At 40.8% G+C, this 25,355-nt stretch overlaps 1 protein-coding gene across 1 annotated transcript in view; it reads right to left on the bottom strand.

Annotated features, from left to right (window-relative positions):
- Positions 1-6,379: 6,379 nt before the first annotated feature.
- TERB1 (telomere repeat binding bouquet formation protein 1) overlaps positions 6,380-25,355 on the bottom strand; it is a gene marked incomplete at both ends in the record, with an annotated part of 38,655 nt that continues 19,679 nt past the window's right edge. The window contains 9 exons of the mRNA XM_084644399.1: positions 6,380-6,406; positions 7,227-7,442; positions 9,123-9,235; positions 9,706-9,822; positions 14,356-14,382; positions 14,414-14,497; positions 15,053-15,223; positions 18,279-18,340; positions 23,957-24,321. Of these exons, the coding sequence (XP_084500525.1) occupies positions 6,380-6,406; positions 7,227-7,442; positions 9,123-9,235; positions 9,706-9,822; positions 14,356-14,382; positions 14,414-14,497; positions 15,053-15,223; positions 18,279-18,340; positions 23,957-24,321 (1,182 nt within the window). The remainder of the gene's footprint in view (positions 6,407-7,226; positions 7,443-9,122; positions 9,236-9,705; positions 9,823-14,355; positions 14,383-14,413; positions 14,498-15,052; positions 15,224-18,278; positions 18,341-23,956; positions 24,322-25,355) is intronic.

Below are 25,355 nucleotides of genomic sequence, written 5' to 3'. Positions count from 1 at the left end.
TGGATCAAATTAGTGGCAAAGTTTATCATTTAATATTATGTTGGTGAAGTAATGTTAGTTTCTAGTCACTTCAAGACTTTAAATCTCACTAATGTAATTCTCATTTCTATGTGTGAGAAGAAGAGAGGGATGTTTAAATATTTGTCTTCTTCAGCCATGAGTCTGCATTAGAAGCATGTTATTATTGTGATCCCCTGACAGTGTAATTCTTTCCCCTCTTCATATATACTAATTGTAGCCTAATCAATTCTCATATGACAGATGAGGTTTCTTCACCTGAAGTTTATTTGAGTAGGGGCTCAATCTTTAATAGATCAGTAAGAAAGAAGCCTGACAACAGTCTCCTTAAAAAGCGCCCAATTCTGCCCTCATATGTATGCCACTCCCAGTGAGTAACTTTGTCTCTGATCGGCCCTGATCTAAGTGCTTAACCTTACTAGCATGAGCAAGGATGTTGGAACAATTTATGTAGTGGGGATGCGGAGAGCCATTGAACCAAACTGTGAACACTGTGTATGATGGAATCCATTTCAAGCCAGGGAGTGCAGCAGTACCCCAGCACCTATGAGCATGAGGGAGCACCACTGAGCAGAGTATTAATAGTATTAAAGTTAAGCATCTTCATAAGTATATGCAAGACCTGGGTCTTTGAGGGTATGTCTCTCAAAGAACACCTTTTGTAAGTTTTTGAAGAAAGATGCTTATGATACATCGATTCACCTGATATAAAGCAGTTACTGTATATTATACAGAGCTAAAAACACAACAGCTACAAATGTTAAAATACCTGTTGAAGATTTTTTAAAGACTTTTTGCAGCAGAAAACCAAATGTAATTTTCAGTTACAGAATTCCCTCCTTCCCCCCCCCGCCCCCGTTAATGATGTGTTAGTGCAGTATTAAGAAAACTGCATACCGAATAAGGAGAAATCTATGTTAACTAACTATAGAATATTGACATTACTTGCATGTTAAAGTTAATGATATCAGAGCCTCTACATAATTTGAACTAGAAAATAAAAAAGAAATATTAAACTTATCAATGCAAAATGAGGTTACTAATACTTTCAAAGCATTCTATAAATATGACATAATCAGAGCAAATAGTGGGTCTACTCAGATTTCTGAATGTCATATGGTAACCTGTTCAATTGTAAGCAGAAGTCAAATTTGATAGTAGTTGCATTCTAATAATTTAGTGTAACATTTAATGTTTACATGGTACTCTGGACAGCTCCCCAGCCAATGCTAACAGACAAGGACTATTATAGCTCAACGCACCAGGGACACACCTAATCTTCTGTACAAAAAGTTCTGACCTTCTCTTCGGCTCTCTATGTAGAACAATCTAAACAATATATTAATTTTACTAATTTACTTCAATTTTGCTAATTATTAGTATAAGACTTTCTCAGCAGTCACTGTAAATGCTTATACACTTAGTGGTGCCCATTTACATGGTTAGTCTGTTGTGGCATAAATTTAAACAGCTCTGAAATAGGACTCTTGTATGCAACAAAAGATACATTACAAAGCTTGTCTAACCCACAACCTTATCTCTTTCTCTAAACCTCCCATCTGTTGTTTCTAGACTCTGTAGGGTGTAGAACTCTGCTACATTTGTTGCTCTGACTTCCCTGCAGCTAATTAATTTTTTTACATGCAATGGTTTTATTGGCTTCTGTAATTTTAAAAAAGTTTTTCCTTGAGTATTTAGGCTAGTTTTTCACACTGCTGAAAGTTTCCATTGACTTAATCAATTCCTTCAATATACAGAACCTTATACACATTAAAGTTTACGTACATCATTTGGAATTAAAGCATAAATTAGTTGGGGACCTGGTGTCACTATTCATAATTTTGCAGCAAAAATGCATCTATAGTAGAACCTCAGAGTTATGGAGACCTTGGGAATGGAGGTTGTCTGTATCTCTGAAATGTTCCGTAACTCTGAAAAAGAGGTTATGGACTTCAGCCACATGGGGGGTTGGGGCTGCAGTCACTGGGTGGGGGGCGGGGAAGAGTTGGGGCTTCCAACCCTTGGGGTGCCAGGGCTCCAGGTAGGGGGCTCAGGGCTTCTGCCCTTTGGGAGCACCAGGACTCAGCACTTTAGACCTGGGGGGAGTCCTGGGGCTTGGGGCTTCAGCCCCACAGTTTTGCTCCCAGTTTCAGTGCTACGCAGGGCACCGGAGCTCAGAGCTTCCCATGGCTCCCCTCCTGGTTTCAGGGGAAGAGGGTGTGTCAGGGCTTGGGGCTTTAGCTACGGGGGAATCGTTGGGGCTGAAACTGATGCTCCCCTTGTAGCTAAAGCCCAGAGTCTTGGCGTCCCCATGGGACTGAAGCCAGGAACAGAGCTGCACGGCTGAAGCCCCAGCACTCCCCCACAGTCTAAAGCCCTGAATCCCTGTGCTCCTGAGGGTCAGAAGCCCTGAGGGCCTCCCTCCAGCCTGGAGTCTTAATCCCGCCACACCCTGCGGCTGCAGCCCCCAACCCCCTGTGGCTGAAGCCCTGGGCCTTGGGGCTAAAGTCCCAAGGCAGTACAGTATTTGCTGCTTTTTTTTTTTTCAGTCTGCGCTGCTGCCTGATTGAGGACTTCCAGTTTCACCTGGTATCCAGTTGACTGGTAAACCCATAACTCTGGTGTTCATATCTTTGAGAGTCTACCAGGGGTGTAGCCATGCGTGGGTCATGGCCCACCCACTTAGCATGCAGGCCCACCCAAATCTGAGCAGAGGTGTAGTGCTGCCACAGTGGCCTGGAGCGTCACTTGGGCACGTGAAATCCAGGACTGAGCTATGTGCCTGTCCTTCAGAAAGCTATGCTCCGGCAGCTCTGCCTTGCCATTTTCTGAGCCACCCCATACGTGTGCCCAGCTGAGCAGGTGAAGCTAGCACAGTCTGTCATTACCCTCCCACCCGAAAGTTGGGCCACCAACTTTCCACTCCTAGCTATGCTACTGAGTTCTACTATATTAACAAATTTGTCATTGTTAAGGAATACACCATTTTATAGCTGTGAAGGGGTTGACTCACTGCTAGCACCTCCTTGTGGCCAGGCCTGGATTAGCAGCTCTCTTCCCATTGGGGAGATCCTGCTGATGGTTGCCCCACCTCTGCAGTGGTCTGCATCTTCCTGTGACTCGGCCCTCCGGCCAGGTCACTTTAAAGTCTCTTCCTTTCCAGGGTAATCCATGAACAAAAAGAAAGGGGAATTAATGCAAATAAACAGAGCTCATAGGAAATAGAGGGGAATTATTCCCTCTCAAGGGAATCAGAATCTGGCTTTTCCTTCTCTCAGGGAAGGGCCATTGGGGAGCACTCATTTGAGAAGCTCCTACCTTCAGTCAGCCCTTTCCTCAGGAGTTGAGGGTCTGTTCTCTTACTGGTTGTGCCAACAGGTAAGCTTCTTTGCTTCTCTTTTCAGCTCCTCCTCTAGCCTATGCATGTGCATGTATTGCAGGCATGGTATAAAGCTGCCTGATCCTAGAGCCATTCTTTAGTCCCTTGTTGTCCACAGTGGGGTTTGTATACCCCATCACAATAGCCTGCTATTCTTGGCCTACCTGAAGTCTAGTACTGCATTATATAAGATCACAACAAGCATGGCTGCTTAAATCGAACACTAAATTATTTACTCTTATTGATCTGTGACATCTTACATGTGACTGTCAGCACAATATTACAGAAAAGGACTTATTCTCCTGTTGTATGAGTAACCTAATTGACATCAGTGGAGTTACTGTTCCAGAACCTCTGCTGGTGCAAATGAGCATAGCATAATGGATCATTGTATTTACGAAGTTAAAGAATTTAGACTCAACACACACAATTAGTTTAGTGATAACAGTCATGTTAATGGGCATATGGAAAGTGGATTAAACTGGGACAAGCATATATGTAGCAAGAGTTTCTTTCGAGTCAATTTAAAATATTGGCCTAAAAGTTCCCCCGGGAAGAGGACTAGTCACAGTGCACTAAGTGTATGTAATTATTTGCAGGATGTGGGCAGAAATTGAAGTTGCTAAATGGGATATTAGGTAACGGTCACATTCTCTTTGGGGTTCTTAACATTGAGGATGGAATTTGAAAATAAACTGTCATACATTGTAGGTACTCTTCTATATTGAACTACTTGATTTTATGTATGTTATGACAAGTTCTACCAAAATACTACTACAGAGAAAGTAAATTTATTTTTCTAGGGAAGCACAATGTATTGTTAGATGTATTATCTGCTGTTCAGCTGTGGTATGGATGGCTTTATTCATGTGCAGTTCTAGCTCTAGCATCAGATTTTATGTCAGAGTGAATGAAATACAAGATACACTTAAACCCACGTCACATCTTGGTATTAAAAACCTCATCCTTTTTTAAACAGCTAGATAAATGTGGATCCTATTCATTCTTCTTTCTTGTTCAGATGATCAAAGAATTACAAAGTAATTACTGAGGGTATGTCTACACTGAATTAGAGACCCACAACTGGCCTACACCAGCTGACTAGGGGTCATGCTAAAAGGTTTTTTAATGGAGATTTAGACATTGAGACTTGGGCAGGAGCCTAGGTTCTAGGACTCTGTGAGGTGATAGGGTCTGAGCTCAGGCTGCAGTCTGAGCCTGAACATCTACAATGTAATTAAACAGCCCCTTAGCCCAAGCCAGCTGCAGGTGTCTAATTGCAGTGCAGACATACCCAAAGTGACTTACTAGCTAATGCACCACCTGGTGGCTTGATGCAGTGTTATAGGGCTTTCACTTTATGTAGCCCCACTGGCTGGTCATTCAGGTCTGCTGCTAGCCCACCTCATCTTGTGATTCAGCACTCTGGCCAGGTCATGTTTAGTCTCACCTCTTTCAGGGAAAACCAGAGTTCAATGCAAGAACGCTGCCATGACTCTACATCAGGTCATCAGCCCAGATCCAAGTTCAGTAATCCTTCTGATCCTTGTATCGGGCGTCTTCATGCTAGCCTCTGTGGTGAGGCAGTACAGGAACCCAGTCCCTCCCTCCACCCTGGATTCCAAGCTGAGGGAGCCTGTAACAAGGGGTTGTTTGTCTCATCAGATCTCTTGCTTCTTCTGTGGACTGCTTCGTATGTCACCCCACCTTCTCCTCAGGGGGTTTGTATTGTTGGCAGGGATCTGCTTTAGGGCTAGGCCTCTAGTCCAAGGTGACAAAGGAAAGAAAACTAAATTAACAAAATAAAGACTAGCACCAGCCCTTCTGTCCTGCAAGGGTCCTTCAACCACTGTTTGCAGGACCTCCATATTTGCAGAAAACCTAAGATAGCTTGGCTCTCTGGTTTGCTTATTTCTGGGAGTTGAGAGTGAGACCTCAGTCCAACCTCCCAAGGCTGGGGTCTTCTGATCAGGGCTTCTCCTGGCATTCCCAACACTATTACTACCATGTCTAAGGGCAATACAAGAACACTAGCTTAAAGTACCCACTGCTCTTCAGAGTAAAGGAAGAATGGCTACTCACACACAAAAATGGAAATTGAATGAACATCCAAAACAGAATTAGTTTGATAGTAAGCTCCTAAAGACAGAGCCCATAACTGAGCTTTATAAAGGACTGCATATAAGTAATGTTCTAAAAATAAAAATGGCTACATCCTGCTTTCCTATTCATTCTGGTATAGATGTACATGATAATTGGGCTCCTTCAACTTTAGCAGCTTTCAATATTAGTTCTATATACACACACAACAGGGTAGTTTGTGATAAAAATCACACTTAAGCATTTTAAATGCGCATTCCAGAGTACTAAACCCAAGTGCAATAACATCTGTAAGTGTGGTATAAAATAGAGAAAAAGGTAGATATGGCTGTATGTTAAAGATAATGATGTGCTCTTGTTTCATCTCAGGGACAGTGGAATGGAAAAAAGCAAGAAAATAAAAACAGAGCCAACAAAAATATTTTAAAATGTATCAGTATGTGGAATCCATTTAGCAATGTTAAACTTTTGTACAAAAGTGAAAGAGGATAAAATAATCTGTAATATAGTTTTAGCAAGTGAGATATTTAAAGAAAGTGCAAATATTCCAGTTAAGCACTGGAAGGTCAAGTTAAATATTGCATGCAAAAAGTTTTGTTCTGGGGTTTTTTTTTCGGGTGTGCCTCTGTAGTAAAGTTAAAGCATTTTCATTTTAGTGGTATACATTTTATTTAATGAATGTACATTAGCATTCTGAAAATACCTATCAAAATACATTTCACTTAAGTCTACATAAGAGCCTAGCCCTGTATAAATCACAATAAAAAATCTGAAATGAAATATGTAGAGTGCATATTAACAGTACCTAACTCTTTTACACTATAATTCTGTCCTTTAAACTTCCAAATTCTTTAGCAGAATATAAAATATTTTAGAAAGATGTTACAGATCTTCTTTATTTTCATTCCTCTGTAAAATTTAAAAAAAAAATAGTAAATATCAAAACAAACTGGTATTTTCATACACTAAATTGTGATATAAGATCTAGTACATATTCTACAACAGGGTTAAGAGAAAGAATACCTGATATTTGTAGCATGTTTCGAACAACTATTAGCTAATCAATTATTATTATATTAGCTAATCAAATTACATTACATATTACATATTACATTTGTAATTACATGTAATATTAATATGTAATTACATATTACAAATATTAGCTAATCAATCAATTAAAAATCATCTTCATTTTGCAGATAGAGAAAACTGATATACACAGAGAAACTTGCCCCAGGCGAAACAAGTCATTGTCAGAGAGAAATTAGAACTCAGGAATTCCTAGCTTCCAGTCCCTAGTCAGTATGTTGGACTATCCTAGGGATCTTGGGTGAGCTTCTCACTCATTCTGGCCTTTGTATTCTGAGTAATAGGGCTGGAATGACACTAAGGAGTTCTAAAAGTCCTAGATGTAGTTCTCTCCCTGCACAGGGTTTGGAGAAGACAGTCACAGCGAGCAACAGGCTGCTCCAGCTTAGGCAGCCTACTAGGGCTGCCTTAGTTACAAGAGGCAGCAGCCAGAACTGGGAGGGCACAAAAGGTGGTTTACAGGTGCTTTAGCCCTTTTGCCCCTGGGCTGCAACTTCTGTGATGTGCCTCAAAGGCACAGCACAAAATCTCACACTTTTGTGGTTTCACAGCAAAACTGAAAATGCAATTAGAGGTTACAATTCAAATCAGTTTTTAACTTTAACATAAAGAGACTATTCGAAAATTAGATTTCCCTTACATGTATCTGTAACTTGCGGTATTTTTTAGCAAGATCAACATTTGTCCGTCCTTTCTGAAATGGGTAGGACCACAAAATTGAATTCCAGTGATGGCCCATTTTCCTTACGCCACTCAAAAGATAGTTTACTTCTTCTGTTGTAAAATCTTTCCGGATTCTTCGTTTATTCTTTTTTAAAGCTCTTGCATGTGTGTCCAATGAAAGACTTTCAGTCCTCTGTAAGTATTTATTTTGACTTATTTAAAAATTATGTAAAACTACATAGCATTGAAGTGGAAAAGATAATATAAGTCATTAAGAATACCATTTAACATAATTCTTAAATGTTAGTTCTGATATTATGAGGCCTACAGAACAACAGAAGGAGAGATTACTTATTCTGTACGATAACTGTACCCCATGCACTTTTGAGCAGAGATTTGGTAGCTGTACCTGGTCTGCCCTGTGCACCTTTGAGCAGAGATTTGGTAGCTGCACCTGGTCTGCACATACACCCTAACTATTCTTGTGCCCTGTACCAAGGATATATAGGGCAGTGTTGGGTGAACCACCCCTCCGTTCCTTCCCTACCATGAAGTCCCTTCAAGACAAGACTCTGATGCAAAGGAAAAGGAGGGCGGATAATGGAGTATCCACAGGGATATTAATCAAAGAATTCTAGTTACTATACTGGGTAAGTAATCTCTCCTTCAAGTTATGTCTCTATGGGTTCACTTCAGCTGATTCCTAAGCAGTACTCCCTGAAGGAGGAGGAAGCTTCAGAACCTGGTCTAAGACGGTGTGCAGAACTGCAGTACAAAGATAGCATCTGTCCTGGAGGCATGCACTAAGGCATAGTGTTTTGAGAAGGTGTGAACCAAAGCCTCAGCTTTGCATATTTTTGTAATGGGCACAGTCTTCAACATGAAAATGGAAGTAGGTTGAGATCTGGTGGTATGGGCTATAACCCTAGGAACAGGGTGATTAGCAGCCTCATAACAAGAGAGGATACAACTGGAAAGTCTTTGGGTGGAAACAGGTATCCCTTTAACTCTGGCAGCAAAAGAGACAAACAATCTGGGAGGGGTCCTAAAGGATTTGGTGCCGTCCAGATAAAAGGCCAACACACCTCTGATGGCTAAGGTGTGGAGGGCAGCTTCCCCATGGTTAGATGAGAAGGGCCCTGGGAAAACTGATTTCACAGATTGCACAGAAATTGCTAAATTAGCCCTATATCGTGATTTTTCCAATAAAGGGGAGATGGAAGTGAGAATCTGCACTTGGTCTCATGTTTGGTGAGGCTCATAGCCCTCCTGAACTGCTGCCTTGACAGCAGAATAGCCAATGTGTGTGTGGTGTCTCCCAGAGACCTTACCTCCTTAGGCTCTGTGATTCACTGCCTATTAATGAAACCAGAGGCAGGGGGCAGAAACTGTGGCAGGGAGACGATTCTGAAGAGCCTAGTCTACAGCGGCTGTTGCTGCCCTGTTCTATCCTCCCTGCTCTGACCACATTGACCTGCCTAGCGTGCCCCCTCACGGGGGGAGCAGTCAAGCCCTAGCTGCCCCATCCTGACTCAACCACGTGTCAGCCCCAGCCCCCCACTCTGTGACCACAGGGACCAGGTCCTGGGCAGAAGGGGAGACCCAGAGGTGGTTAAAGGAGAGTGAAGGGCTTAAAAAAAAAATTAGTACTAAATACATCCCTAGTATAAGTGGGTGTAACTGCACTGACAATCAATGGAGATGCACCTGTTTACACTAGGGTTCAACTTGGTCATTCATCCTGGTGCTGGGTTCCTGTTACAAGTGACTACACTAACAACAATAAAGACATTTTTAAAAACCACAGAGGTGTTGACTTTATTTTGGATTTTTATGCAGATATGTGAGGGTATTATCTGGCCTCATAACTTACCTCATCTTCATCAAATGAATATTTATTTTTCTCATTCAAGCCTTGATATTCTGTGTTGTGTGTTTCTTTGACTGTTTGTTTCTTCAAGTGTGTGTCTTGGTCTGTTTGGAGAGCTGTGGAGTTATGAACAAGGCCATCTGTATGTTAATTTAAACTAACTGAAATCTAAGATAGAACTGAATGTGGTAATGTAAAGCAGCAGTTCTTCTTACAAAAGTTAAAGTGTGAATGTTCACTTATTTTATAAATTCTAATAAATAATATTAAAGTAGCTTTTCTCCAGCATTAAGGCTACATCAATGTCACTGATGCATTAAATATCAGTGACATTGGGGTTATATCTTAGGTGCAGTAGAACTAACCAACCAACAGATGACAGAAGACCATGCTCACAAGTCAACATCTTTTGTTATTAAAGTTGGAAGATCATAGTATATATCATTTTAAATTCTCATACCTTGATCTCCAGTGATGAGCACAGATTTTTTAATCACAGCCAATTGCAATGCACTCAACCAGAGACAGAGTAAAATTGATTTTACAGCTTCCTGAATTCTGTGATAAATTTTATGGTAATACTCACTTTTTGTGTATGTAGGCATTAAGTTATATTTTTCTCGGAAATCAATATTTTTCTTGAGGTTGTCATCTATATTTGAAATACTACTTTGGGTTTTCTTCATAGGAGTCAAACAAATACCTTTTAAAACACAACAAACAAGGTAATTATTTAGGAACCAAAATTCAAGGGAAGACCCTCTTCCCAACTATATTATTAATGTATAATATAGCTGGACTAGAAGAATGTGCCAGGCAGGAAACCTTTGCCTTCCAGCTGCCATGTCATATCAATCTAAAGGAGTTGGTAACTTGAAAATAGACTGTAATTTGGAAAAAGGTTATGCTGGCAGGCCAACCTCTCTGGAAAAAAATGATAACCAATTTTGGAATCTGGAGAATAAATGAACCAATTAGCTAGTAACTTGGTATCAGCAATTTGTTAATTTGGACACTAATATAAACCCAAGATTTTAAAAAGTAAGAGCCTAAAGTTATGTTCTTAAGCAAGTGGCCTGATTTTCAAAAGCACTGAGCACTCATTGACTTCAGTAGGTATTGCTGCATCCTCAGTAAATTTGAAAATCATGCCACTTCTTTAGGAGCCTAAATATGGATTTTGGAGCATAACTTCAGCCTATTTTTAAAATATCGTCATTAATAATACAAAACAGTGTCAGTCACTAGCACTGTATGGATATGGTTGGTGCTGTGTACCACAATCACTTCATTTTAATTGAGAATCCCTCGTGAATTATCTTAAAAGTAGAAATATGAGAGTTCTCATATTTTATGGGGTAAAGTGACACACTGATCCTCAACGATTAGACTGAAATTTATTACAGAGAGATTATGAACTGAATTTAGAGACTGAGATATGGGCTGGGAGTTTTAATCCAATTCTTAGTGCAGATTAGGGCTGTCAATTAATCCTAGTTAACTCATGCGATCAAAAAATAATAATCGTGATTAATTGCAGTTTTAATCACACTGTTGAATAATAGAATGCCTATTGAAATTTCTTAAATATTTTGGATGTTTTTCTACATTTTCATATATATTGATTTCAATTACAACACAGAATACAGGGTGTATATTATTTTTTTTACAAGTATTTGCACTGTAAAATGATAAATAGTATTTTTCAATTCACCTCATACAAATACTGTAGTGCAATCTCTTTGTTGTGAAAGTGCAACTTACAAATGTAGGGTTTTTTGTTACATAACGGCACTCAAAAACAAAACAACGTAAAACTTCAGAGCCTCCAACTCCAGTCAGTCCTACTTCTTGTTCAGCCAATCGCGAAGACAAACAAGTAGTTTTAAATTTATGGGATATAATGCTGCCTGCTTCTTATTTACAATGTCACCAGAAAGCGAGAACAGGCATTTGCATGGCATTTTTGTAGCCGGCACTGCAAGGTATTTATGTGCCAGATATGCTAAACATTCGTACGCCCCTTTGTGCTTCGGCCACCATTTCAGATGATGTGCTTCCATACTAATGATGCTCATTACAAAAAATAATGTATTAACTAAATTTGTGACTGAACTCCTTTGGGGAGAATTGTATGTCTCCTGCTCTGTTTTACCTGCATTCTGCCATACGTTTCATGTTATAGCAGTCTCAGATTATGACCCAGCACATCTTGCTCATTTAAGAACACTTTTACCGCAGATTTGACAAAACGCAAAGAAGGTACCAATGTGAAATTTCTAAAGATAGCTACAGCACTCCACCCATGATTTAAGAATCTGAAGTGCCTTCCAAAATCTGAGAGGGACGGGGTGTGGAGCATGCTTTCAGAAGTCTTAGAAGAACAACACTCCGATGCAAAAACTAGAAAACGCAAACCACCAAAAAAGAAAATCAACCTTCTGCTGATGGCATCTGACTCAGATGATGAAAATGAACATGCGTCAGTCCACACTGCTTTGGATGACAGAACCTGTCATCAGCATGGACTCATGTCCCCTGGAATGATGGGTGAAGCATGAAGGGTCATATGAATCTTTAGCGCATCTGGCACATAAACTTCTTGCTATGCTGACTACAACAGTGCCATGAGAATGCCTGTTCTCACTTTCAGGTGACCCTGTAAACAAGAAACGGGCAGCATTATCTCCTGAAAATGTAAACAAACTTATTTGTCTGACCAATGGGCTGAACAAGAAATAGGATAGAGTAGCCTTGCAGGCTTTAAAATTTTACATTGTTTTATTTTTGAACACAGGTTTTCTTTTGTACATAATTCTACATTTGTAAGTTCAACTTTCATGATAAAGAGATTGCACAACAGTACATTTATTAGGTGAACTGAAAAATACTATTTCTTTTGGTTTTTTACAGTGCAAATATTTGTAATAAAAATAAATATAAAGTGAGCACTGTACACTTTGTATTCTGTGTTGTAATTCAAATCAATATATTTGAAAAGTAGAAAACATCAAAAAATATTTAAATAAATGGTATTCTATTATTGTTTAACAGTGCGATTAATGATTGATTTTGTGGTATTTGCTGTAAATTTCTGATTATTACACTGTCACTGATCTTATGAGTTGTGTCACACTGTACAGTAACAAGTGGGTGCTTTCAGAACTACTAGACACTCTGCAACATATTTTCTGTGTTCTTAAAATGCACACATCATGCACCTGCCCTGACCAGCCAACACACGTCGGTGAAGCATCTCTGGTGATCTGCCAACAATGGCATAATTCCCTTCTCATTCTGAAAGTTGTTGGTACATGTCAGGTTTATGCAAATTAGTGGGAGGCAGTTTCAGGGGTAACTGCTGCTGTCCTGCACTGTGCCTGTTCTGTGAATGGGTAGAAGACTTCAGCCCTCCTAGGTTATCAAGCTGAAGCTTTTCATTTCTTAGGTCACTAAATTCCCTTTTTTGCATTTAATATTTACAATACAGTGCTTTTGCTCCCGGAAAAGTGCTTTGAAAATACTGTATATTCCTTTATCAGTATATTCCTTACTTAATTCACAATTGTGAATATGTATAGACAAGGTCTGCAAGAATACTCTGATCTTGTTGTAATCTGTCAATGTGCATTTCAACAAAACTGGCATGATTCTCCTCTCACATTAGTGGAAATCAGGAGCAAATCCACTGAAGTCAATAGCTTCGTCTACATTACAGGTTTCAGAGTAGCAGCCGTGTTAGTCTGTATTCGCAAAAAGAAAAGGAGTACTTGTGGCACCTTAGAGATTAGTCTCTAAGGTGCCACAAGTACTCCTTTTCTGTCTACGTTACAGTTAGGGTGATGTATGCTGCCTTATGTTGACCTAGTTGTGCATGTGTCTATACTTAAATTTGTCTCCCACTAATGAAAGTGCCCGGTTTCAGTGATGAAGTAACACAACCTCCCCATGTGGCGTTGAGCCCGGGCAAATGTACTGACGTTGACACAGTGTGAGTGTAGACACTGTGTTACTTATGTCGACCCTAAGAGTCCTCCCCCTTTGATTCACAGATATTATGCAGAACATAGCTGTCAGGTGTAACCATTAGAATGTTTTTTTCACTGAGATCCAATCTTGTGAGTAAACAATGCCAGTGTCCCTTCAACCTACTAAACCACATTCAGCTGCACCTACAGGTAGATGAATCCTTTGATGGTGATGTCGAGGTGGCTGGTGTACAGCTTCATGAGTCAGGGACCAAGGGTCCCCCAGGATCACTACAGGCATTTCAGTATTACCAATGGTAATCTCCCCGTCAGGAAAGAAAGGTCCTGCTTGTAGCTTTCTGTGTTCAACCTGACCCTGATGTTTTGGGGCCTGTTAGGAATTGTGTGCTGCTTGATGTATATCTATGAATAAACAGTCAATGCACCTACTGATTCTGTGGTGTTTGCTGTAAATATCTGATTATTACATGGTCACTGATCCTATGAGTTGTGTCACACTGTACTGTAACAAATGGGTCCTTTCAGAACTACTAGGCACTCTGCAGCATATTTTCTGTGTTCTTAAAATGCACGCATCATGCACCTTCCCTGACCAGCCAACACACATGTTGGTGAAGCATCCCTGGTGATCTGCCAACAATGGCATAACCATAGAAAAGTAGCCCTTTCTGTCTATGTACTCTGTAGCAAAGTGCCAAAATAGGGAGATGCGTGCCCTCTATTGCTCTACTTCCACCACAGTTCGGGAGCCCCATTTCTGCAAATCCATCCACTTCTAATTCCACTTATTATCTCCTGCTAATAAAAGCAAAAATGCCTACAATGACTATTTCTCTCATTTTCTGCTACACAGAAATGAGATACTGTCTTATTATTTATTATTGAAGTGGCATAGTTATGTTTAATATTGTAGAGTGCCCAGAGGAATGAAGTCTTGCATGGGTATGTCTACACAGCACCTAGAAGCAAGCCTCCAAGCCAGGATCCACAGACTTGTGTTAGTGGTACTCATACTAACATGCTAAATATAACTGGGTAGCCGTTGCTTTTACATTGTGGCTCAGACTGGAGCTCAGGCTCTTAAGGTGGGAGGGCTTCAGAGCCAGAGCTCCGGCCAGAGCCAGAACATAAAAACATCTACGTGGCTGTTTTTAGCATATTAACACAAGCCCTGATACAATGTGTCTGGATCTGGGCTGGGACGCTTACGTAGAAATGCCCCTTGTGTATACGTGCAATAGAATTACTCATATAATAAGTAGTTTTTCCATAAGCCCCAGTTGCAGGACTGGCCTTTACTTCGGAAATTTTCCTGCGGATTTTTTCTGCTCTTGAAGGTTGACGACTCTGTATTCAGTCTTCCTTTCTTAGCTGGGGTCAACAGTATTTCTGGAAAGCACAGGACAAATGTTTTATCATCATCATCATAAATGCTAGCAGTTAAAAACTTTCATTCTAAAAATCCAGTTTCTTTTCTTTTTTTTTCAGTAGAAAGCTACATGTATTTGAGGATGTACTTTCCCTCACCCACCATCCTGATCAAGAGTTATAAGCCTCTCACATCCTTGAGGAAGCGATACTGGTATGAGAAAGGGCTTGTTGTGCTGTCATGCACTCATTCAATCTTTCCTAATGGTAGAAGGCAGGAGCTTACTAATTCTGGCTAAGAGGACAGACAGCCTCATCCAAATTCATAATGAGGATATACAGCCAATTACCAAGGAACACACAAGAGAGATGTACACTGTAGTTTCTACTCCCACGGACCAGGGGTCTAATTATGATCTCAAGTATACACCAGTATAAATTATGACTAACTCCAATTAAGTTAATGGAGTTAAACCAATGTAAGATTACTAGATCAGAATCAATCAAAACAAATGACTAATTACAAATACCTTTTAAACTATACCCTTATCTATTACAAAAAATCCTCATAATTACTCTTAAAAGCCTCAGAACTACTGTTATTACAGATAACTGATTTTTTTAGTCCCCTTTTATATCTCTCTTCAGCTTCCAGAATGACTTTGTGACGATCACACTGATGTGGACAAGTATGCAAGATCTTGCTAAAATTTCTGCTAGTGAAAGGCAGTCCTACAGTTATACAGCCTGAAAAAAAAAAAAAACCTATGTTGTAGAAATAGCATATATAAAATGTAGATGTAGCAAATCTATTTGTTAAAAATGTCTTCAAAGTGGTTTTTAGAGCTTATGCCACAGTCTTTCTAAATAGTGACACTTATTTTAAAGTTCCCTCTTTCATGTTCTGCAACGTTCAACCTTGATGCAGCCAGCAAACCCTTGTTCTGAAGCCCCAGCATGCATTTCTACGAGCCACTACTAAACTCAGCAGATTTGTTGTTTTGCCCGAAAAGGGTTCAATTTGTTCTTAGATTTCCATGTACACGTCAAGGAAGACTGGCCCTAAAATGTATATTTTTGAAAATGCTTGTTTAACACTTTGTAGTAGCTCTCCAAAAAACACACACACGTTTTTATTAAGACCACGGAAAATAAATTATATCCACAGAGGGCCAGATTATGTACAGACCCTGTGTAGAAGTGCAAGGAAGGCACAAGACAGAACACAAGGTGCCTCTGTTCCCTTTGCACACTCCCATAGGGGCATGGGTGGTGGGTAGGATGACCCGACAGAAAAAATGGGAAAAATTGGGGTGGGGGGTGCCCCCACTCCGCCTCTTCCCCCAATGCTCTGCCCCTGCTCACCCTGCCCCCCATGTCCCCAAGACCAGAAAAACTGTGCCCCCACCACTGGGGCCTGTGGCAGGGAGAGATTTTTCCAGGGGCCCAGATCCTTCACTGCCCCCACCACCCCCCGGTGGTGTGAGGTTTGGGGAGACTTAGGCTCCCCCAGCCTCCATTATGTGCTGCCCATGCACAGGGGCCAAGTACAAAAAGTCCTTGTGCCCAGGGCCAGAGACATTGCTAATACTAAGCTGTATATAGTGGCCAGAGAGGGATGACAGCATGCTTCTAACACCTGTGTGAGAAGTAAAAGGCACTGCATACTAAAACCGCTTTAATAGTGGCGTAGCCACAGCACCCTCTGGAGCATTGCAGTGTTCCCATTAAATGGCTGCTACTTAATGCTACAATTTAGCCACAGACATGTGCGTACACAGGATTAGACAACAGGTTGGATATTAGCACAAGTTTAAAACAATAGAATCATAGAATATCAGGGTTGGATGGGACCTCAGGAGGTCATCTAGTCCAACCCTCTGCTCAAAGCAGGACCAATCCCCAATTTTTGCCCCAGATCCCTAAATGGCCCCCTCAAGGATTGAACTCACAACACTGGGTTTAGCAGGGCAATGCTCAAACCACTGAGCTATCCCTCCCCCCAAAAATAGTGTGAGTCTGTGACCGGGTGTTGGTCCTATGGCAAATACACACAACCCAGTTTGTTGGCTTGGCCCTTTAAGACTGAGGGGACTGAGTTCAGAAAGCACATGACAGGTTATGAGACTGCAGGCTGCAAGCAGCAACAACTTAGACAGCCTATGCTTAGTAGTGAGAGATCCAGGGTTAGCAATGGAGCAGGGTGGGGATGTAGTAGTCAGGGGACCTATTTAGCAGAGAAAGAATATATTCTCTCCCCTTTCTGCTTACAGAAAGCAGGAAAATATCCAAGTGTTGTGTATTATTTTCAGCCTTTGTATCTTCTGTTTGGGAAAAGAATGTGAACCTAAACTTAAGTGTGTGGGCTTTATCTAGATTGCTCTGGCTGATGAATCTGCCCAGTGACAGATGGGGACAATTACACTTTATTACTGGGGACAAAAATAGGTTAAAGGCAATAGATTTATTAGTATTGTAGATGCGTCAAATCAGATGTAATATCAAGTAGTTTAATGTATTTCTGATGGGGCATAAAAAGATTTTTATGGTACCATAATAAAAAGTCTAAGATAAACATCATTTACCTGAGCACCTTAAATCTGTCATTTGAGGAGATGCAGAAGTAGTTGGAATACTTCTTTCCTTGTTTGTTGAGTCTGAACAAAATGTAACTGTTTCTAAATTTGAAAAAAGTGTATTTCACTAGGATGGAAAAAGCAAACTGTCTTTCTGGTGGTAACTTCTCCACAGTATACATAAGTCCAATTTTATTTTACATTTCTAGAAGACATACAGATGTTTAATTTATACAACAGCACAGAATAAAAGAATACTATAGGTCAAATGGGAATTTCAATTACTCTAGTGTAAATCCAGATGAACTCAAGGAAATTCAGTCCTTATCTTCGCTTCACTGTATGCAGAGGGCCTGATTTTTTCATTTGATCATACCAGTTTTACCTGGTGCAAATGTGTAAAATTGATATGATGAAGTTGGATATCAGGTTCATTGTATTTATTTCAAATCTAGAGTCTAATTCTGCAAAGCCTTACACATGTAGCAGTCCTTTCTCTTGATTTACAGTGATGTAACAGAACACAATTTAGCCCTTTTTAAGGTACCAATCAGGAAAACACTTATTCAGATGAGAAACTCTTACTCCTCTAAATTGTCAATAGGTTATTCAAGAATAAAGATTAGATGGATCAGAACTGAAGTATGAAAAATACACTGGGTATAATAAAGCAGAGATCAACACTAATTCCTTACACCCCATCCTGCAAACGTTTACACATGTGCTTAATTTAATGCACTAATAGTCCCAGTGAAATCAAAATGGAACAATACGCATGCTTAAATGCCAGTTCACAAGATCATTTTCTTTGTCTATCCAATATTTAGAGCAGAGGTCAAACAAATTCTTGTACTTGATGGCTTTCATTGCTCAATCCAAAAAGATTTGTGGACATAGCAGAAAATATTTATCTAAACTTACCTTGGGTAATATTATAAATTATTTTACAAAAAAATACTAAAGTAAAACATTTTAGAAGATAAAATCTAAACAAAAGAAATAGATTCTAATTTTAATAGATATTTAATATAAAATTCCAAATCTATGCAAATATTTACAATTTTATAACACTGTACATAATGGAATGGGAGTGTACATATAGTATGATACACACTGTATGATAAAATATAACTTTAAAGGTAAGTGCTATGAACCATATTTTATTTCTAATAACAATCCATAACATACAACATTATCTGAAAAAAATATACTTCAGTTATTTGTACCTGCTACTTGTGCCTGTTTCAGATTTTGAACAGTCAGTGATGGTTGTTTAAACAAGTGTTCACTGGAAAGATCAAAAACACATTAATAAAGTTAAAACCAAAGCTCACAACAACATTTAAAATAATAGCAATATAGGGCTTGAAGGGACCTTGAGACGTCATCTAGTCCAGCCCCCATGCACTGAGGCAGGACCAAGTATAGCTAAACCATCCCTGACATGTGTCTGTGTAACCTGCTCTTAAAACCTCCAGTGATTCCACAACCTCCCTTGGAACCTAATTCCAGTGCTTAACTATCCCTAGGTTAGAAGAACTTCTCCTACTATCTAACCTAAATCTCCCTTGCAGGAGATTAAGCCCATTACTTTTTTTCCTAATTTCAGTTTACACAGAGAACAACTGATCACAGTCCTCTTCATAACAACCTTTAACAAATCTGAAGATGGTCATCAGGTCCCCCCTTGGTCTTCTTTTCCTCAAGGCTAAACATGCCCTTTTTTTTTTTAACCTTTCCCCCAGGTTTTCTAAACATTTTATCATTTTCTGTTGCTCTCCTCTGGACTCTCTCCAATTTCTCCACATCTTTCCTAAAATGTGGCATCTAGAATGGACGCCAGCTAAGACCTTAGCAGTGCTGAGTAGAGCGAGACAATTACCTCCTGTGTCTTACATATGTAACGCCCCTTTTCCTCCCTGGGTTACTCGGGAGCAGGCAACACTCACCTGTGTGCCTGAGACTGCTGACATTAAAGAAGATCCTGAGTATCCCAGTGGTGATGGATAGGTGGGAATCCTCTATTCACCCCTCTGCTGCAGTCCCTTTACTCCTAAAGGAATTTAAAATTGGCGGTGCCTCCACCTGACTGGCCCCGGTACACACTCAATGGTGTGCCTTAGTAACCTCCAGGAATAAAGCTATTCTAATAATAAATAATAATAATAATATAATCTGTGGCATGGGTGTAACTCAGAAATACCAATTATAAATAATATACATCCAATATACTTAAACTAGAGTTAACACACCTTTACTTAACAACTTAAAAAAATCAGGGTATAACAGTCTAAGATTATACGTCACTACTAATTTAAATCCACAGGGGGCAGTTGAATAAAATCAATTAACAAATATAGTTTACAGTAATAAATGAAATCTATTTAACTGGCATTTGCAATGCCACCATTTACCCCTCCCTGGAGCATACACTCCTCTGGATTTCAGAGTCGTAGATGCTTGCATGGGTGCACTGGAAGATCTGCAGCTAGAGACAGTACTCTGTTGGTTCTGTGCATCAGTCCAGCCAAGGCAACAAGCCACAAAACCTCTCTGACGATTGGAGCTGGCCCCACCAAATGTCAGCAGCTCTGGGTCCTGGTTCAGTGGGACAATCACTCTGCCTCTCTTCAGACTCAGACTCTCTTTGCAGTGCCCCTTCCCTTGCAAGTACTTTCCAAACCAGAGTGGGGGTTACTCACAATTCCTTCACTGCAGGCCCATCTTAGTCAGCTCTAAGCACAGCAACAGTCTCTGCCCTGGCTCCAGTGAAGCCACCAACAGCCTCTGAGGCTCCCTGCTTGATCAAAGCCCCCGCAGGCTCCCAGCAGCAGCTCCTGGTCTGGGCAGAGCTCCACAGCAGCAATCTCACTCCTCTTCCCAAAATGGAGTCAACCGCCTGCTCTCCCTGCACTGCCTGCAAGAGCGAGTCTCTCACCCTTTCCCCAAGCATGATAGGAGTTGTCCTCTCTCAGGCTAGATTGCATCACACAGGTTCTTCCCAACTGGAACACTCCCAATAAAGTTCAGAGGCCCCTCTAGTAAAGCGTGCCTACATTCTCCCCCAAACAGAAAAATCCTTAATGTCCCCATTAAGGAACCAGAACAAAGAAGAAAAACAGATTCATTTACAATAGAATACATACATTCCTAATTCCAACTGGTAGCTGAGGTTACATTCAATGGAGGGTAAAGTATAGGCCCACTAGAATAAGCACAATTTAGGCATCTAGCCTGAGGTGAGCACCACCATGAAAAACACTTGAGCTCATCCTTAGAGGATACGTATTCTGGTTTGGACTCCACAGGTGTTTTAAAATCTTTCAGCACAACCACCCCATGATGTACTGTGGGGCTGGACAACTCACTGCTGACTCCAACCACATCATATGTTAACTGCTGAGGGAGCCTGACTTCTCGCTGGGACCTCCTTAATGGTTCTGCCATCCCTGCTTCCACCCCAACAGGACGTGTTAATAAAGCTCCGTCAGCTTCAGCATCCACCACAGAATTACCAATTGTAGAAGGAGCAACATCTGTAGCAATCTTGTTCCCTACACTTGAAGACCCAGGGGGATTGTTGCATATATCTACGCCCTCCCTAAGAACTTCTCCCATAGGAAAGACTGGAAAAGCTTCAGGGTTTAAAAGGGGTGTGCTAGTTGCACTTTCAGGTTGATCTCGCTAAGGTGACAGTACAACAGACCCAAGAGATGTATCTGAGGGTTCATGATACATAGATATATATTCAGGGTAAACCTCCTCAGAATCAGTCTCTGATGGGGGACCAATTATGTCCATCATGGTAGCCTGCTAGTACCACCTATGGAGTTGGGGGAGGAACTTTCAGACGTCAGAGCTGTCCTTGGGTTAGATGATCTGGGTAGAGGGGTAGGCTCGATATCTGATGGGTCATCCATTCTGACGTGTTGCCCCAGAGGAAGTAAGTGGTTTTGATGTAAAGTCTTTAATGGGCTGCCATTCTTTTCAGGCTTTCGGTGATATATAGCCTGAGCATTTGATTCTCCACAATGTAGGGCTGCGAATCCCAACAGTTTGCAAGTTTATGTTTTCCGGGGAGGCCAAGATTTTTTAAAAAAACGTGATCACCGGGTTGCAGATCACAGTATCCCACCTTCTGGTCATAACGGTCTTTATTGCCCTGGTTCATCTTATCAGAGCAAGTTGATAAGCAGCACACAAGTCTTTTTTTTAAATTAGCCACATACTGGAGGAAAGACTGGTGGGAAGACCCATCCACTGACACCCCAAAACAGAGGTCTATTGGTAATCATGCTTCAGGTCCAAACATTAGGAAATATGGAGAAGACCCAGTGGCCTCATTTTGGGTACAGTTGTAAGCATGCACAAGATGGCTAATGCGCTGGCTCCATCTCGATTTCTATTTGGTATTCAAGGTTCCCAACATACTAAGCAGGGTCTGATTAAATCGTTCAGGCTGTGGGTCTCCCTGTGGATGATAAGGTGTTGTTCTAGATTTTTTTATACCTAGCATAGTCAGAAGTTCCTGAATTAATTGACTCTCAAAGTCCTGTCCTTGATTTGAGTGCATCCGCTTGGGCAACCCATAATGCACAAAGTACTTCTCCCAGTCAGTTTTAGCAACAGTAGGAGCTTTTTGATCTTTAGTGGGAAAGGCCTGTGCATACCGTGTGAAATGATCAGTTACGACTAGCACATTAAAAGTATTTCTGCTATCGGGTTCAATCGTGAGAAAATCTATACAGACCAAATCCACAGGGCCTTCACTGTGAAGATGAAACAGTGGAGCAGCTCTCGTGAGTAGAGTCTTCCGTTGCATACACCGGGCACAGGTCTTACAATACTGCTCCACATCAGTCTTTATCCATGGCCAGTAGAATCAGTCACAGACAAGGTCAGCTCCACTGGGCAGCACAGTATGGGGAGGAGGTGAGCAGCCCTCAATGGTGAAAGAACAGGTTAAAGACTATTTAGAAAAGCTGGACATGCACAAGTCCCTGGGGCCGGATCTAATGCATCTGAGGGTGCTGAGGGAGTCGTGATATGATTGCAGAGCCATTGGCCATTATCTTTGAAAACTTGTGGCAATCGGGGGAAGGTCCGACAATTGGAAAAAGGCAAACAGAGTGCCCATCTTTAAAAAAGGGAAGAAGGAGAATCTGAGGAACTACAGACAGATCAGCCTCGCCTAAGTCCCTGGAAAAATCATGGAGCAAGTCCTCAAGGAATCCATTTTGAAGCACTTGGAGGAGAGGAAAGTGATGAGGAACAGTCAACATGAATTCACCAAGGGCAAGTCATGCCTGACCAGCCTGACTGCCTTCTATGACTAGATAACTGGCTCTGTGGATATGGGGAAAGCAGTGGATGTGACATATCTTGACTTTAGCAAAGCTTTTGATACAGTTTCCCACAGTATTCTTGCCAGCAAGTTAAAGAAGTACGGATTGGGCGAATGGACTATAAGGTGGATAGAAAGCTGGCTATATTGTCAGGCTTTACGGGTAGTGATCAACAGCTCAATGTCTAATTGACAGCCAGTATCAAAGCGGAGTGCCCCAGGGTCGGTCCTGGGGCTGGTTTTGTTGAAAACCTTCATTAATGATCTGGGATGAATTGCACCCTCAGGAAGTTCGCGGATGACACTAAGCCGAGGGGAGATGTTGGAAGGTAGGGATAGGGTCCAGAGTGACCTAGAGAAATTGGAGGATTGTGCCAAAAGAAATCTGATGAGGTTCAACAAAGACAAGTGCAGAGTCCTGCACTTAGGATGGAAGAATCCCATGCACTGCTACAGTGCATGGGACCGACTGGCTAAGTGGCAGTTCTGCAGAAAAGGACCTGGGGATTACAGTGGAAGAGAAGGTGGACATGAGTCAACAGTGTGCCCTTGTTGCCAAGAAGGCTAACGGCATATTGGTCTGCATTAGTAGGACCATTGCCAGCAGATCGAGGGAAATGATTATTACCCTCTATTCGACACTGGTGAGGCCACATCTGGAGTATTGCACCCAGTTTTGGGCACCCACTACAGAAAGGATGTGGACAAATTGGAGAGAGTCCAGCCAGCAGAAGGCAACAAAAATGATTAGGTGGCGGGGCACATGATTTATGAGGAGAGGCTGAGGGAACTTGGCTTATTTAGTCTGCAGAAGAGAAGAGTGAGTGCTGTTTTGATAGCAGCCTTCAAGAACCTGAAGGGGGGGTTCCAAAGAGGATGGAGCGAGGCTGTTCTCAGTGGTGGCAGATGACAGAACAAGGAGCAATGGTCTCAAGTTGCAGTGGGAGAGGACTAGGTTGGATATTAGGAATTATTTCACTGGGAGGGTGGTGAAGCACTGGAATGGGTTACCTAGGGAGGTGGTGGAATCTCCATCCTTAGAGGTTTTTAAGGCCCAGCTTAACAAAGCCCTGGCTGTGATGATTTAGTTGGGGTTGGTCCTGCTTTGAGCACGGGGTTGAACTAATGACCTCCTGAGGTCTCTTCCAACCCTAATCTTCTATGATTCTATGAAAAGAAATGTGAGAGAAAACTGGGGAGAAAATATTATGGATTTTATAGTTTAAATATTTAATCTTGTATCAGATTTTTAAAATAGTACCTATAAATGCATTTGAGATAGCTGCAACCACTTCATCTAGAGTACAAAGACAAAATGCTTTTATTTTTCTTTATTGCATTGAGATTCTATTTTCTTTGATCTAAGATGGCAAAGATACTACATCTACACCTAAGAAAAGCTGTGGTGACCAAAAAGTGGACCGTTTTCTCTCACAATAAAGAGCTAGTTAGTAAAAAATAATGAAATAATTAAATAAAATGACATCTGATTTGGAAATTTTCATTAAGTGAACAGCAACTTTACATTTTTACTTTGCACTGAGACATCAAATACTATACCTTGCTTGAGGAACACACTGTTTCTTCTCACAAGCAGTTCGTTCATTTGTAGTATGACCTTTCTGTACACTACCTGTTTGTAGTTTATCAGCTGAATGCAGAGTAACATTTTGCTCACTCTCTCTGGTAGAAGCATCTACTGGAGTCACAGTCTTTAATATTCCATTTTTGGATGACTGATTATTTGCAGATGTAGTACGAACTAAATCATCAGACTTACAATTTAGCTGTGAACACTGCATTTTTGTATGTGTTCTTTCAGTGTCTGCTTTTGGATCACTGGCATTCATTTTACGGTATTTTGGTGTCGTTTGCATAACTGCTTCCCGAGGTATATCAACAAATATTTGTCTTCTTACTGTTTCCTATGTTGCAAAAATACCAATTAATGATTGTACAAAGCATTAATAAATCCTATCGTAGGGTGAGAAGAACACAGACTGGGCAATTTGAGGGTAGATCCTGTTAACTACGAAGCTGCAGAAGTGCCTGGCTTTAGTTAGACACTGTTAACAAGAAATCCAGAAAAGCTATGAAAAAGAATTTAAAAGGCACTGTATCCTAGTGAGAACTTGGATCTGAAAGCAATAAACTGGGTCACATTACAGAGCAGTTCTAGAGGCCTGAGACTCATGTAAATTAAGTCACTGAGCACCTGGCTACTGACTACCTAAAGGGACCAGATAGTAATGGCAGACATAGGAAACCAGCAAGGAAAGACTGAACTGCATGCTGAACAAGACAGATACAGTACTATATAACACTGAATAATCTTTATACATACTGAGCTCTGTCTGAATATTTCATCATCTTTTTCTGTTACACTCAGACCAATATGCTTAAGCTTTTCTTGTATGATTCTAGGTCATTTCACACAACTACTTTCTAGCTTTGTCACTTAACAAACCCAAATTATGCCATCTCCATTTCTATCACAGGGTTGATTACAAGGCTTTTTTATCTGATTTGTTCCCTTATGTTACAGATAGTATATAGCTTTTTTTAGCTGGATACTGCTTTTGATGGCTATGTACTGTTTCCACAGTTTGAAAGTTGCTGCATATATCCTTTAAACATAAGAAACATTTTAATTAATTTGAAATACATATAGACTATTACTTTTCAATAAACCATGAAAGTTACCTGGGTCTATCAATTCAAACAAGATATAAACAGAGTCCTAGCATAAGAAGGCTTAAGAGTTTACATTTTAGAGCTAGATATTTGGAGTACACATTTGTGCATGAAGTTATTATGACTGCACAGGCATTTCACACACAAATGTGGAAATGGTAGGTTCAAAATACATATGCACAGTATAGTGGGGCAGTTGCCCCACTTTGGCAGAGGAGGGGCTAATGCAGGCTAGTAAGAGCCTGTGCAGAACCTGGCCAACCAG

This window comes from Lepidochelys olivacea, assembly GCF_965140295.1.
Source record: "Lepidochelys olivacea isolate rLepOli2 genome assembly, chromosome: 12".
In the NCBI taxonomy this organism is placed as follows: domain Eukaryota; kingdom Metazoa; phylum Chordata; order Testudines; family Cheloniidae; genus Lepidochelys; species Lepidochelys olivacea.
This window is presented reverse-complemented; position numbering and strand designations above follow the sequence as displayed.